Source organism: Myotis daubentonii, chromosome 5, assembly GCF_963259705.1.
Source record: "Myotis daubentonii chromosome 5, mMyoDau2.1, whole genome shotgun sequence".
Classification (NCBI taxonomy): domain Eukaryota; kingdom Metazoa; phylum Chordata; class Mammalia; order Chiroptera; family Vespertilionidae; genus Myotis; species Myotis daubentonii.
Window position 1 is genome coordinate 45056594 of NC_081844.1, and position 12775 is coordinate 45069368.

General features: G+C 38.8%; 1 protein-coding gene across 4 annotated transcripts in view; it reads right to left on the reverse strand.

The window, feature by feature from the left end:
• The window catches only part of MAP9 (microtubule associated protein 9), a 29337-nt gene extending 22832 nt beyond the window's left edge, over positions 1–6505 (reverse strand). For 3 of the 4 annotated variants that reach the window (XM_059697690.1, XM_059697688.1, XM_059697691.1), the window contains exons 1-5: positions 6378–6505; positions 5075–5231; positions 4053–4137; positions 2817–3137; positions 523–752 (exon numbers count right to left, since the gene is read on the reverse strand). In XM_059697690.1, the coding sequence (XP_059553673.1) occupies positions 523–752; positions 2817–3137; positions 4053–4137; positions 5075–5149 (711 nt within the window). In that variant the 5' untranslated portion in view covers positions 5150–5231; positions 6378–6505. Of the gene's footprint in view, positions 1–522; positions 753–2816; positions 3138–4052; positions 4138–5074; positions 5232–6373 lie in introns of all 4 variants that reach the window. The other variant, XM_059697689.1, reaches the window with a different exon arrangement.
• Between the last annotated feature and the right edge of the window lie 6270 nt (positions 6506–12775).

Genomic DNA, 12775 nt, shown 5'->3' on the forward strand with positions numbered 1-12775 from the left:
CCATTTGTTGAGATTTTGCTTTGTGGCCACTGTTGTCAGTTTGGCTCAAACAAACTCATAAAAATTCTCTACAGGTTTGGCCATTTCCTATACCATTTCCTATACTGCAAATTATATAATGCAAAAATACATAAATAAAAAAATAAAGTTTTACAATTAAAGTTATACAATACTACATAGATTCAAAAGGACAACATTTTTTTTTTTTTTACATTCTACTTTCTTTGAAATTGGATGCATATTATAATTACTGTTGTGGTATGGCTTAATTGGCAGAATTTTATTCTCTCATGGCAGTACACGATATAATGCTGTATATTTGTTACATCTTACAATTGATGGCATTTCTGACTCAATGAAATATAGTATATTAAAAAAAAAATTATGTCCATATCAACTGCTGAAGAAAACATGGAACACACACACATACATGCATAGAAATTTTCTCTCTCTCTCATGATTAGATGCCAAGGCCTGAACGGGAGAGCACATCTCGGCAGTTCAGCAGGAATACTAACTAACCTCAGGGTCAAGGTCTTCAGAGAATGTTTTTTCCTCAGCTTCTGGCTGTCTGTCCTTCAGCTCTGGGAGGGATGAAGGTGCAGGATGTGCCTCTAGTTCTTCCCGGAGGGCAGTTTCTCTCTCTTCTCCCAGCCCATCTTTTTCTTCCTGGAGCCTGTGCTTTTTCAGCATGCTCCTTGGCCGAGGTGAAGGTGTGAAGTGGTTTTCTGCTTCAAGGCTGCTGTTTTCTGCTGAAAAATGAAATATTTTAAGGTGGGTGTACAAAACCTAACCATGGCTTCAACAGCACCCCAAGGTGCCACCATGCTTCCTCCTGTGCCCACTACACAGAGCTCCAGTGAGCACGGAGAAGCGACAGTTCATAATCCAAATTTTTAAAAATGGCTGCCACCCTGGAAGTAACTTGTTTTGTGAGAAGTTAGCTCCTCAACGTTATGAATTCTCATTGCATTAAAAAAAATACTAAAAACAATAAAATAAAGCCATGGCCTATACAACGATGGGACTCATCTCTATCAAACCTTAACTGAGCCTCTGCTTCTGGGCCCTGTACATGTTACCACATCCCCGGACCTCATAGTCAGGACTGTGACGGTCCTGTCCAAGGACTTTACAGGGTGGGAAAGGGGTGGATTCTGAAGAACTAAATTACAAGACAAAGGTGAGAGCTGTTACAGGTATGGAGGCTACGTCGGTACAGGGGCTGGGCGTGCTCGCTCTCATGGGAGGAAGCAATGAAGAACTTTATGATTTGAGTCCTAGCTGGTTTGGGTCAGTGGATAGAGCGTCAGCCTGCAGAATGAAGGGTGCCAAAATGGATTCCAGTCAAAAGCATATGCTTGGGTTGCGGGCTCGATCCCCAGTAGGGGCGTGCAGGAGGCAATCAATCAATGATTCTCTCTCATCATTAATGTTTCTATCTCTCCCTCTCCCTTCCTCTCCGAAATCAATAAAAATATATTTTAAAAAAAAGGACTTGATGATTTGAGTTGTTCTTTGAGTTCATGAAACTTCTCGAGCAATTACTATTAGGTTTAAAATAATAATCTAATGCCCATATACTTCCAGCCCTCAAAACATAAAGTTTTTATATTAATTTTTGCCTAAATTTTACCTGTTCATATATTCATTTTTCTATTGTTCTACCAATGCAGTCTTCTGACAAAATTTCAAAACCAGACTAATTAACACCTTCCTCCTTTCTGCCTATAAATGGACTTATGAATGCTGCTAGAAGATTCTACAACCATACCAGTTGATACCAATGTAAATGTTTCATTGCCAATTTTAGCTACATCCTAAATATTCAATCCAAATTCCAAGAGTCATCCTAGATTGTTCTCTCTGTTCCCCCATATCCAAGCACAATTCTTAATAGAATTGTGGGGGGGGGGGGGGATAAGAAGTGGCTCCCTAATACATGTCAAGCATGTCAAACTAATGTTATCAGTGATATCTACTCTGTAAAAAATGTAATCTACCAGTACAATATTTAAGGTTGACAGAAAGGAAAGAATTATATGGCAGTTAACATCAAGTACTACTTTTCCTGTAAAACAGAAAAGAAAGAAGACTGTAGGACACAAAACCCTTAACCTTCCATGCCCATGTTTCCGTGTGGTGGCCCAGGGGACCTCAGAGGGGTTGGTTCCTGCTTACTCCATCTTTGGTCCACTGTGCCTGGAGCTCAGTGGAATTATGGAGAAACTACTATAATTCCAGATCACACCAGGAATTTACTCTCAGAACAGTTTCAGGGGATTTTTCCTAGGGAATAGAGAAACTAAATGGAGAATCCTCTTTCTAACAGCAAGTCTAGAGGCTTAACAGCAAAAACAACAAAACTCTCTTCCTTCAACTATATAAATGCCAAACAATATTCTGGCAAATGGTGGCACAGAAATGATTTTTAAGGACTAGTTCCAGTGCTGCTATAACTTTAATCTCTGGAGTATGAGATGGATTAGAAAGGATTCCATTGCAGTTTCATCCCTAAAAACAAAATTAAAGCTCATAGACTGAGGCAAGGCTGGACACAGGAGCGTCCGGAGGCACAGCCGTGGATGCCTGAAGGTACTTCAGCCTTCTATCAGGCACCAGCAACGATGCTACACTAAATATACCACTGTCCAGATTATGGGTTTCCTCCATGGTTCTATTATTTTGACTTATGTCTGTAAAATTGAAAAGTTAAGTCTGATTATTTTCCCCCTCTTAAATATGAAGGCATTTTGTGCCTGGTTATCTTAAAATAACTTTTCAAGAATTGCAGTTATAGTGATCTAACAAATTACCTGAAGCTGTGTTTTTGATTGGAAGAATTCTGGGTTTAGGTTTCATTTGGAGTTTCTCTTTTTCAGTTTCCTGGTCTTCATTTTGAGACTCAGATAAAGGATTTACAACCCTGTCTTCACAATTCCCAGGCGCCATTTCCTCGTCTTTTTTATTAGATAAGCCTGGCTCCTCTTCCATTGAGTCACTATTTGATTTCTTGGTTTTCAAAAAAGATAGTTTAGGAGAATTATTTTCTTCATCATCTGATATCTGGAAATCATTTATTGTTTTCTTAAGTGAATTTTCATCTATAGAGGTGTCAGAAAAATCACCTAAGGAAACTGAAAAACAAAAGAAAAAAATGTCTTCAGTAGTATATCTTAAAGTTTGGAAGGTTACATTAGTCAAAAGATTGCCTTAAAGATTATAAATAAACTTAGGCAGTTTTTATTGGCATTTATAAAATACAAATTTTAATTTCACTAATTTATTCAAAGCATACTTATCAAGTGTGAATAGTGGTGCCAAGCATTGTCCTTGCCTGAGAAAAATCATCCAAAGTTTCCTCAAAATAACAGTTGGCCATGAGATATTTAGATTTTGAACTTTAAACGTTTATATATAAACAACTTCATTAGATTTTACTATGAGAATAATAATACAAAATGTTAACTATACGGCAATGATGAAATGAATGATTCATTTAATCATAAGCATTTTTCACTGAACCTTAAAGCATAAAACACTGAATTTCAATTTTAAAATTCTGTATATTTACATCTAAATGTTAATATTTTAATATAATCAAAAGCAAATTAAATCATACCAGTACTGAAAACTGAGCCCCGTATTACAGCCCCCAAAAAATCTGATTTATAAAAAGCATTATAAAAGTGATTTGGATGTGCATGAAGTTTAGTTCTATGGCCCCTAGTTATTAATTCACTGTAGAGGCTCATAGAGTTGATCTTAAAAATGAACTCAGTTTACCACTGACAAGCATCCTTTTACTGCAAACCTACTGGCAGTTAATTTTTATTTTCATGTTCACATTCAGAAACAACCAAGGATAATCATACAACTTCTTGAAAATTAAAAGTGACTTTTTACTCGATATAAAGTTGCAAATCTAAACCTAGTGAATTCATAAATATAATTTTAGCATAGTAATTTTTGTTTTTTTTGCAGAATGAGCTAACTATAACTAAGAAAACAAAAAGAAGAAAAGTGGTTTACTGTTCCATATTCTCACATACCAATCTCATCACTGTCAAAGTCATCTGAGTATTCAGAGCTCCTTTGTCTGGCTGAGCGAGCTGTAATTGCTTTTATTAGCTCATCCTGAAATAAAAGAATTAAAATCAATTTCCACCCAAATATTAGGTATCATATTTAGAATTAATTATTTAACAAATAGTGCTTGCTTAATGATTGCTTTCAAACTCAGGTTTTATTCATTTAATAATATTCACTGAAAGCCAACCTATGCCAGAAACCCAAGTCCCCAGACTCAATGCAGAACATTACAGATAAGGTTCCTCTCCTCATCGAGCTTACAGTCAAATTGAAGGAGATAGACCCATGGTCGGCAAACTGCGGCTCGCGAGCCACATGAGGCTCTTTGGCCCCTTGAGTGTGGCTCTTCCTAAGCCTTAGGAGTACCCTAATTAAGTTAATAACAATGTACCTACCTATATAGTTTAAGTTTACAAAATTTGGCTCTCAAAAGAAATTTCAATCCTTGTACTGTTGATATTTGGCTCTGTTCACTAATGAGTTTGCCGACCACTGAGATAGACTATCAAATAAGGTAACTGAGACTCAGGCAGGATTTATTTTAAACTGGCATCTTGGAAGAAACTGGTACTTTTAAAGATCGTTTGTTTCTGGAGATTGCAGTAATGAATGTAATCAACACTGCAAATTTAGAGGCTGAGTTAAAAACTGTGGTGACTGGACAGAGAAAACTTCAATGTTGTTATGTTACAATAGGGAAAAACCATAAAACATTTAGATGAAAATACTAATTTAAAGTTGCTATTCAACTTTGAAAAGCTAACTTAACTTTTAAGTTAGTAAGAACCTATCATTCAGGCTAGTTTGGTTATCTTAAACACACAGAATGGTTTGGAATACCACAGCCCAAACAGAACCATCTGCAACATTTTAAAGGGAATGTAAGTCTTACTCCACTTTATATAGGATTCTTCCAAAAATTAGTTCAAATCAAATGTTCCTAACACAGTGTTTACTTATAAAAGCATTTCAAATAGTTTACCTGGAAAGTAGTTCTTTTGGTGACTTTTGGACTCTTTGTATATGCCAAAGTTGTGCTAAAAACTTCACCAGACATAGTGTATGGGATCTCTTTTTTTACTCGTTACCTTTATAAAATGTTTAATAAACAACAGTAATAATTCAACCTCTGATGGTGGCTGAAATATCAAAAACAAATAAACAACCAAATTAGACATTTTTGCATGTTTGAGAGTTTCTAATATTACACTCAGTGCCCCCCAAAGCCAAACAAAAACAAGAAAAGCACCATGTAAACATTGAGGTACAGCTACACTTAACGTAGAGTGCTTGTAAAGATGAATCAAATCTTCATAACAAGTTTGTTTGTAAAAAATATTCAAATTGAAGTTATCTTAAAATAATTTTGCCACAATATTTTTAAGGACAAACCAATATATGAATGCAATCCTATACAATAAAAGGCTAATATGCAAACTGACCAAACGGTGGAACAGCCGGTCTGTGATGCACACTGACGACCAGGGGGCAGACGCTCAAGGCATGGACGGCGAGGGCAGTGGTGGGGGGGGGGGGAGCCTCTTCGGCATCTGGGGCAGCGCTAGGGATGTCCAACACTGCCAGTTTAGGCTCGCTCCCCAAGCCTAAGCCGTCGGTCGGACATCCCCCTAGGGCTCCGGGACTGTGAGAGGGCACAGGCCAGGCTGAGGGGCAACCCCCCTAACTGCCCCCCCTAACCGCCCCCCAGCACAGGAATTGGGCCTCTGGTAGATTAATAGGATAAAATGTTGCCAACTAAAACTACAAATTTTATTTCTCACCTCTCTTGCATTCAAAAATTATTACATTGCCAACAAAACAGTCATACTTATTTAAAAGGCTACCGAGAGGATTACCTGCATGAAAAAAGATACTAACACCACCACCGAAAGGAGAGGGGAAAAAAAGCTTGCACAGTGCTAGGGAAAGAGAAAGGTCATAATGCCAGCCTGCAAATAGCGACATTTTCCTCAAGCCACTGTTCCTCTTACAAAGTGTTAATAGGGTTAGAAAAAAGGGAGCCCCGCGGTGGGCTGCATTCAAGTGCGTGCACAAATGGGCCCGTGAGCGTTTCTCACACTCGGAGCAGAGGCCGGTCCGGGGCACCCGCAGCCGCGCCCGGGGCCGCGCAGGGCGGCTAGGTGGCGCGCAGGTGCCCGGCCGCCGCACTCCGCGCCCCCGCCAGCGCCGCACACCCGCCGGCCCCTGCACACGCGAGCGCTGTCTCCGCCCCTTCCTCCGCGACCCCCCACCCCCCACTCCCAAGTCCCACGTCCTGTACCCACTCCTGCCGAGGACTCTCCGCGACCCCGAGGACAGCGACTGGACGCGGGGAGGAGCCTCTCCCCCAGGCCTGGGCCGGGCGCCTCCGTGACGGGGAACTGGAATGAGCGAGGGGGCGGGGCTAAAAACGGAGGTGGTTGGCGGTTGCTAGGAAACAGCGTCTCCGGAAGGAAGTGACTTCCCTACTGCCAGGTCTCTCGGGTACCCGACACCTCCTAAGGGCCCCACGCGTCGCTGGGGCAACCGTCCAGACGGAGGAAATGACGTCAGCCCTCTGGGTCCTGGGAGAGGGGTGTGCCTCGGCCGCCTGGGCTTCCGTTGTTGCCTAGGAGACAGGACCCGTCCCGCTCCCACTCGGGCGCCCAGAGCCTTGAGCCGGTGGAACGAGGGCCTCCATCCGCACCTGCTGCGTGAGCCAAAGCGTATTCTTCGTTTTGCCACAAATAGAACATGAAGCCTGTGACTCGGCTGACAGAATAGTGTACGGACGAATGGGACAGACTAGCACGACGGTGACGTTTGCAGACTCCGGAGTCTCACTGCAGGTTTGAATCTTGGCGCCCCTTCCCTATGCCCCTGTGAAGTCGTAAAAGTTAACATGTCTATGCCCCAGTTTCCTCGTCTGAAAAGAAAAAAGGGGGAGATAATAAGATTAACCACCTTAACGCTTTGCTGGGTGTATACATGAAATAATACAGGTGGAATCCTTGCAAGAGTGCCTGGGATTGAATTCAGTCAATATCAGATACACTCTTTATGCAACTCAGCCACAAAGCACCTAGACAGAAGTCATTCCTTGTCCACACTGCTGAAAACTCATTCCAAGTGTTGTTAGTTTTTATTTGTGGGATCAGGAGAAGACTCATAGAAGGGAAATACCAGTATCTTGAGGAAAGACAACTCTGACCAACTACACTGTTTAAATGTGTTCATCAGCATCTGATGAGTGATGGAAGCTCGCTATTGTTAGTCAAATATACCAGTATGTATTCTTTTATATTGTCATGTAGAGACACATAAATTACTATATAGCAAGAGAAATATGATTTCTTATTCAAACTCAGAACTTGTCATTCTAAACAAATTGTTTTTGTTACCAGGGTAGTGTCTTTAGTTCAATGCTCTCTACAGATATTGTTCTAGACGAACGGATACTATCTCTACTCCCTGTATATTGCTGTCTTGTGCCTAGTATAATTCTGCATACTTTACTCATATCATTTGATTCAGTCTTTCCTAAACTCTGTAAAATTTCTGCTTTTTATATCTACACGAGTGACCCAGTGCATGGATTCGTGCACATTGAAAGGAAATTAATTAGAAGGTGGCCAATGAGGTGGGAATTGGGGGGGATGAGCCCGACATGCCCTGGAGCCAACCTCCCGTGGCCCCTCCCCGGCCAGCACACCTGGGGTGGCACTGCGGCTCAAAAGGTGTCTGTGGAGTGAGTGGAGTCCCTCTGGCAGGTGGAGTCCCTCGGCCTGGCCTGCTGGGATGGGGCTGAAACCAGCTCTCTGACATCCCCTGAGGGGTCCTGGAGTATGAGAGGGCACTCAGCAAAGTTGCTGTTGTACAGGGTGTAGAATGCAAACACAAATGTGCAGTAAACCAGATTCAAGGCCAACAGTGCCCCAGCAACAACTTAACCCACAAAGGTGGAATCGCGTGGCCCCATGAGGAATTGGGGTTCCTCCTCTCTGTTTTCAGGGTGGGTCACCCGAGAACCTCCACTGCCAAGTCACTGCAGCTTGGCAGCTCCTGCACAGAGCATCTGCCCCCTGGTGGTCAGTGCTCATCATAGCGACCAGTGGGAAGGTCAGAGGGACACTTAGCATATTAGCCTTTTATGTATATAGATTTTACATTTAAAAAAAAGGTGATATGATAACATCTTGAGATTCAGGTAAGTTTGAAAATATATTATGTTCACCTGTGAAATGTCCCAGACAAGACTCATTTGTTACATAGACTCTTATATGATTGTGGTTTTAAGAAATCTTTGTTTTTAATCATGTTTTGTATATACAAAAACCACATTGTTCTTACTTAAGGAGTTGATCTAGTATTTTATTTCTTTCCTGATCAGTAGCACACGCTGCAAAAGGTGTTTTTATGTGTCACTTATCCCATGTTAATCTCCCCCTTTCATTCATCTGTTTAAGATTGCTTGGCCCCTTCCTGCTTTGTGCTCCTTCCTTTTAAGACAAATCTGGTTTCGAGATAGAAAAGAAAAATCACTAATTTACATGTTTTGGCACAAAAACTTTATGAGTTTCTGTGGAATTAAATCTAGTGTTGAAGAAAGCCCAGGCATCACTTAGTAGGAAATTTCCTTGTAAAGGTCATTTATTTCAGGATTTTCAAGGGAAGAAGGGCCAGAATCCAGTGGTAGTTGACGAGAATAAAACAAAATTTCAACACTATTCACAAAAACTAATTTTTATTTTGCGTTGCACTCATGTTCGAATTCCATCATTATCATCATCATCATTATTGTTATTATTGTCATTATCATCATCCTTTGGAAAGTTTTTTTCCCAGAGGGAAGGAAATCTCGCAACATGCATTAGTAACCACATTCCAGCAGATGGCAGCAAAAGATTTAGCACCTTTGGGACTATATGGCAGGAACATACTCATTAATATTTTGGGGATATTTTACTTTGCTTAGACTCAGTGGTTCTCAACCTTCCTAATGCCGCGACCCTTTAATACAGTTCCTCATGTTGTGGTGACCCCCAACCATAAAATTATTTGCGTTGCTACTTCATAACTGTAATGTTGCTACTGTTATGAATCGTAATGTAAATAAATATCTGATATGCAGGATGTATTTAGGCGACCCCTGTGAAAGGGTCGTTCAACCCCCCAAAGGGGTCGCGACCCACAGGTTGAAAACGGCTGGCTTACAGTGATTTAAAAATACATTTTAAAATAAACTACTTTGGAAACAATTTCATAGAACTTTTAAAATCATCAGCTTTATCTCTATATTATAAAGTTAGAAAATTAGTAGTTTAATGTAACAATAAATATTTTTGAAAGACTGTGTAAGCTGCTTACCTGCGAGTCCATTCCCTACTCCCAAACTCAGCCATGATCATTGCTAATAGTTAGGATTCTTTTCCATACTATCTTTCCTGAGCATATAAAAATGTTCACGTTACATGTGTTCTTCTATAACCAGGTTTTTTTCACTTGAATATCCTTTTCATGTTAACCAACAGCTGAACTATGCATTATTCTTTGGTTATATGATTATGTATATTTAAAAAAACAATACTCATGTCCCTTTAACTTGTTTCAGTTTTTATGAGAAGGTTTGAATAAACATTGTGGCATACTTATTTATTTTGGATAAAATCCTAGGGGTGGAATCATTGAGTATATACACATGAACTCTCTTTATACTTATTGTCAAAATGCCTTCCAGAAAAGTTTTTACAGCACACACTCCAATGTACATCATAAGAAAAGTGTTCACCTAAATGTATTCATTATTCAGCCACTCTTATTGAACCTTTATAAGTTGCAATTTTGTTTGCTAATTTTTTTCTTACTTTTTCCTGTGCAAGTTTATTTATTGTCTCCTTTAAATATAATTTCATATATTGGTACAAATAAAAAATGAAATGTCAAATAAAAATATAAACATTTTTTTTTAGTTTTTAACAGGTAATATTGAGGGTTAAAGGAAGGATGAATTATTTAAATATAACTGGAAGATGTTCTGTGGGTAAAAATAAAACTTTTCAAGTTTTCTTAATTATATAGCTATTATTTCTAGCATTAGGAAGAAACTATTCAATATAGTTCTCTTAAGGAAATCCATTAGGTCACAGGAACTAAAACTAACATAAATTGAAGCTCTTTGTGTTTAAAATGGGCTATGATTAATGCTAAGGCATTACTAAATTTTTTTTATGTAACTTTAAAGGTACTATATTTGTCCAATCATGGGTTTAATTTTTGGTATTTTATGTATATGTATTATCAAAGTTAAGTAAACTTTGATAAATACTTGGTTATGCAAGTTTCTTAACCTTAAAATAAACTTTTGTAAATCCTGAGTAAATATCTAAGGTGAATCTATTATATCTTGGCCTGGATTCAAACGTCAACTTTCATTTTCTAACAGCATGTTCATGCAACTCATAGCCGACTGATTGTTTTTCTGTTAGGAAGAACGAGTAAGGAATATACCCTGTAAAATCTGATACAAACTTTTTCCTGCATTATATATTACAATGTCTCTCTTCCTTCTATAACTAAAGCCCACAAATATTTTTGCTTATTTATTTTTTAAACAAATTTTCCCCTTAAAAAGCCAATATTACATGTGTTAGATAAAGACATTTTTCCCTATTAACTGTAAGTGAATCTGGTTTCTGTTTTTGTTATTTGCTGTAAGTTTTGGAGTCATGTGTGTCTGGGTTTGGTAGGTATTAGATAAAAATCAGTGATGCATATTAAGTTATAGATAGTATAGATTTTGTATTTTTTAAAATATACTTTTATTAATTTCAGAGAGAATGGGAGAGAGATAGGGACATCAACGACGAGAGAGAATCATTGATCGGTTGCCTCCTGTGTGCCCCACACTGGGGATCGAGACTGCAACCTGGGCATGTACCCTGCCCAGGAATCAAACCATGACCTCCTGGTTCATAGGTGGATACTCAACCACTGAGCAGCCACACGGACGAGGCTATTTCTTATAGTTTAAAAAAGAATTGCCATTCTAGTTGTTCTTTACTGAACACTATATTTTCATTTTGTCCTTCAAAATCTTTGTGTACAAAGATTGATAGAATGACCTAGATATGATTTAACCTGTGCAAAGGAACAATCCCTTTTAAGGTCTGAACACTGCTAACCCAGCCTAAGCTAAGGTTATCATCTTCCTAGGAGATGGGTTGTTCCACTCTTGGTTCATGTTGTGAACTTGTAATTAACCAAATGCGGTGACTTTTCTATGTGATTCAAAAGATTCTTTGAACCTAAATGTAGAATTTGACATTTTAATGTGTTAAATAGCATTGTCTGGTTGAGGGCATCTTTTTTGATCTTTCAATCTACAGAAAACTTTTCAGTTCTATGTAATCATCCAGACTACTATTTTTTACTTTTATATTATCCTGAAATTTAACAAGTACATATGCGCATGTGGCATGTGTTCATACAAGTTGTTTCTAGGAAGTACCATTAGGATTTTTAATTTATGCATAATCATGGTTGCCTTTCTAACCAGGTGTAATGAAAGGTGATTTTGCTATTTTCCTGAGGTGGTGAATATAGACTGCTCTTTTAGAATTGAGAGCCTGGGCAAAAAAAAAATCTCCTAGGTTAGTATGAAACCTGAAAACTAGTTTTCCTCAAACCATAATACTGAATCTGTCTACCATTACTGGAATACAGCCTTATCTTGGACGAAGATGCCATCTAAAACTTCCATAGCAAGAGAGGAGGAGTCAGTGCCTGGCTTCAAAGGACAGGCTGACTCTCTTGTTAGGGGCTAATGCAGCTGATGACTTTAAGGTGAAGCCAATGCTCATTTACTATTCTGAAAATTCTATGGCCATTAAGAATTATGCTAAATCTACTCTGCCTGTGCTAAATAAATAAACAAAAAAAAAACCAAAACCTAGATGACAGCATATCTGTTCACAACATGGTTTACTGAATTCTTTTTTTATTTTTAATATATTTTATTGATTTTTTACAGAGAGGAAGAGAGAGGGATAGAGAGTTAGAAACATTGATCAGCTGCCTCTTGCACACCTCCTACTGGGGATGTGCCCGCAACCAAGGTACATGCCCTTGGCCGGAATCGAACCCGGGACCTTTCAGTCCACAGGCTGACGCTCTATCCACTGAGCCAAACCAGTTAGGGCTACTGAATTCTTTAAGTAAATATTTAGTTGAGAAAACAAAAGATTCCTATTAAAATATGACTGTTCATTGACAATGCGTCTGGCTACCCAAGAGCTCTGATGGATATGGACAACAAGACTAATTTTGTTTCAATACCAGCTAACATAGCATCTGCTTTCAAGTCTTATTATGTAAGAATTCAGTGGAATTATTTAAGTAACTGCAGATGTGGTAGAAATAGGAAGAGAACTAGAATTGGAAGTGGAGTCTGAAGATGTGACTGAATTGCTGAAGTCTCATGATAAAACCTAAATGGATAAGGAGTTGCTTCTTATGGATGAGCAAAAAAAAAAAAAAAAAAAAGTAGTTTCTTGAGATATAATCTAATCCTGGTGAGGGTGCTATTAGGATTGTTGAAATGGAAACAAAAGGTTTAGAATATTACATAAATTTAGTTGATAAAGCAGTGGCAGGATTTGTGAGGATTGACTTCAACTTTGACAGAAGTTCTACTGTGGCTAAAAAA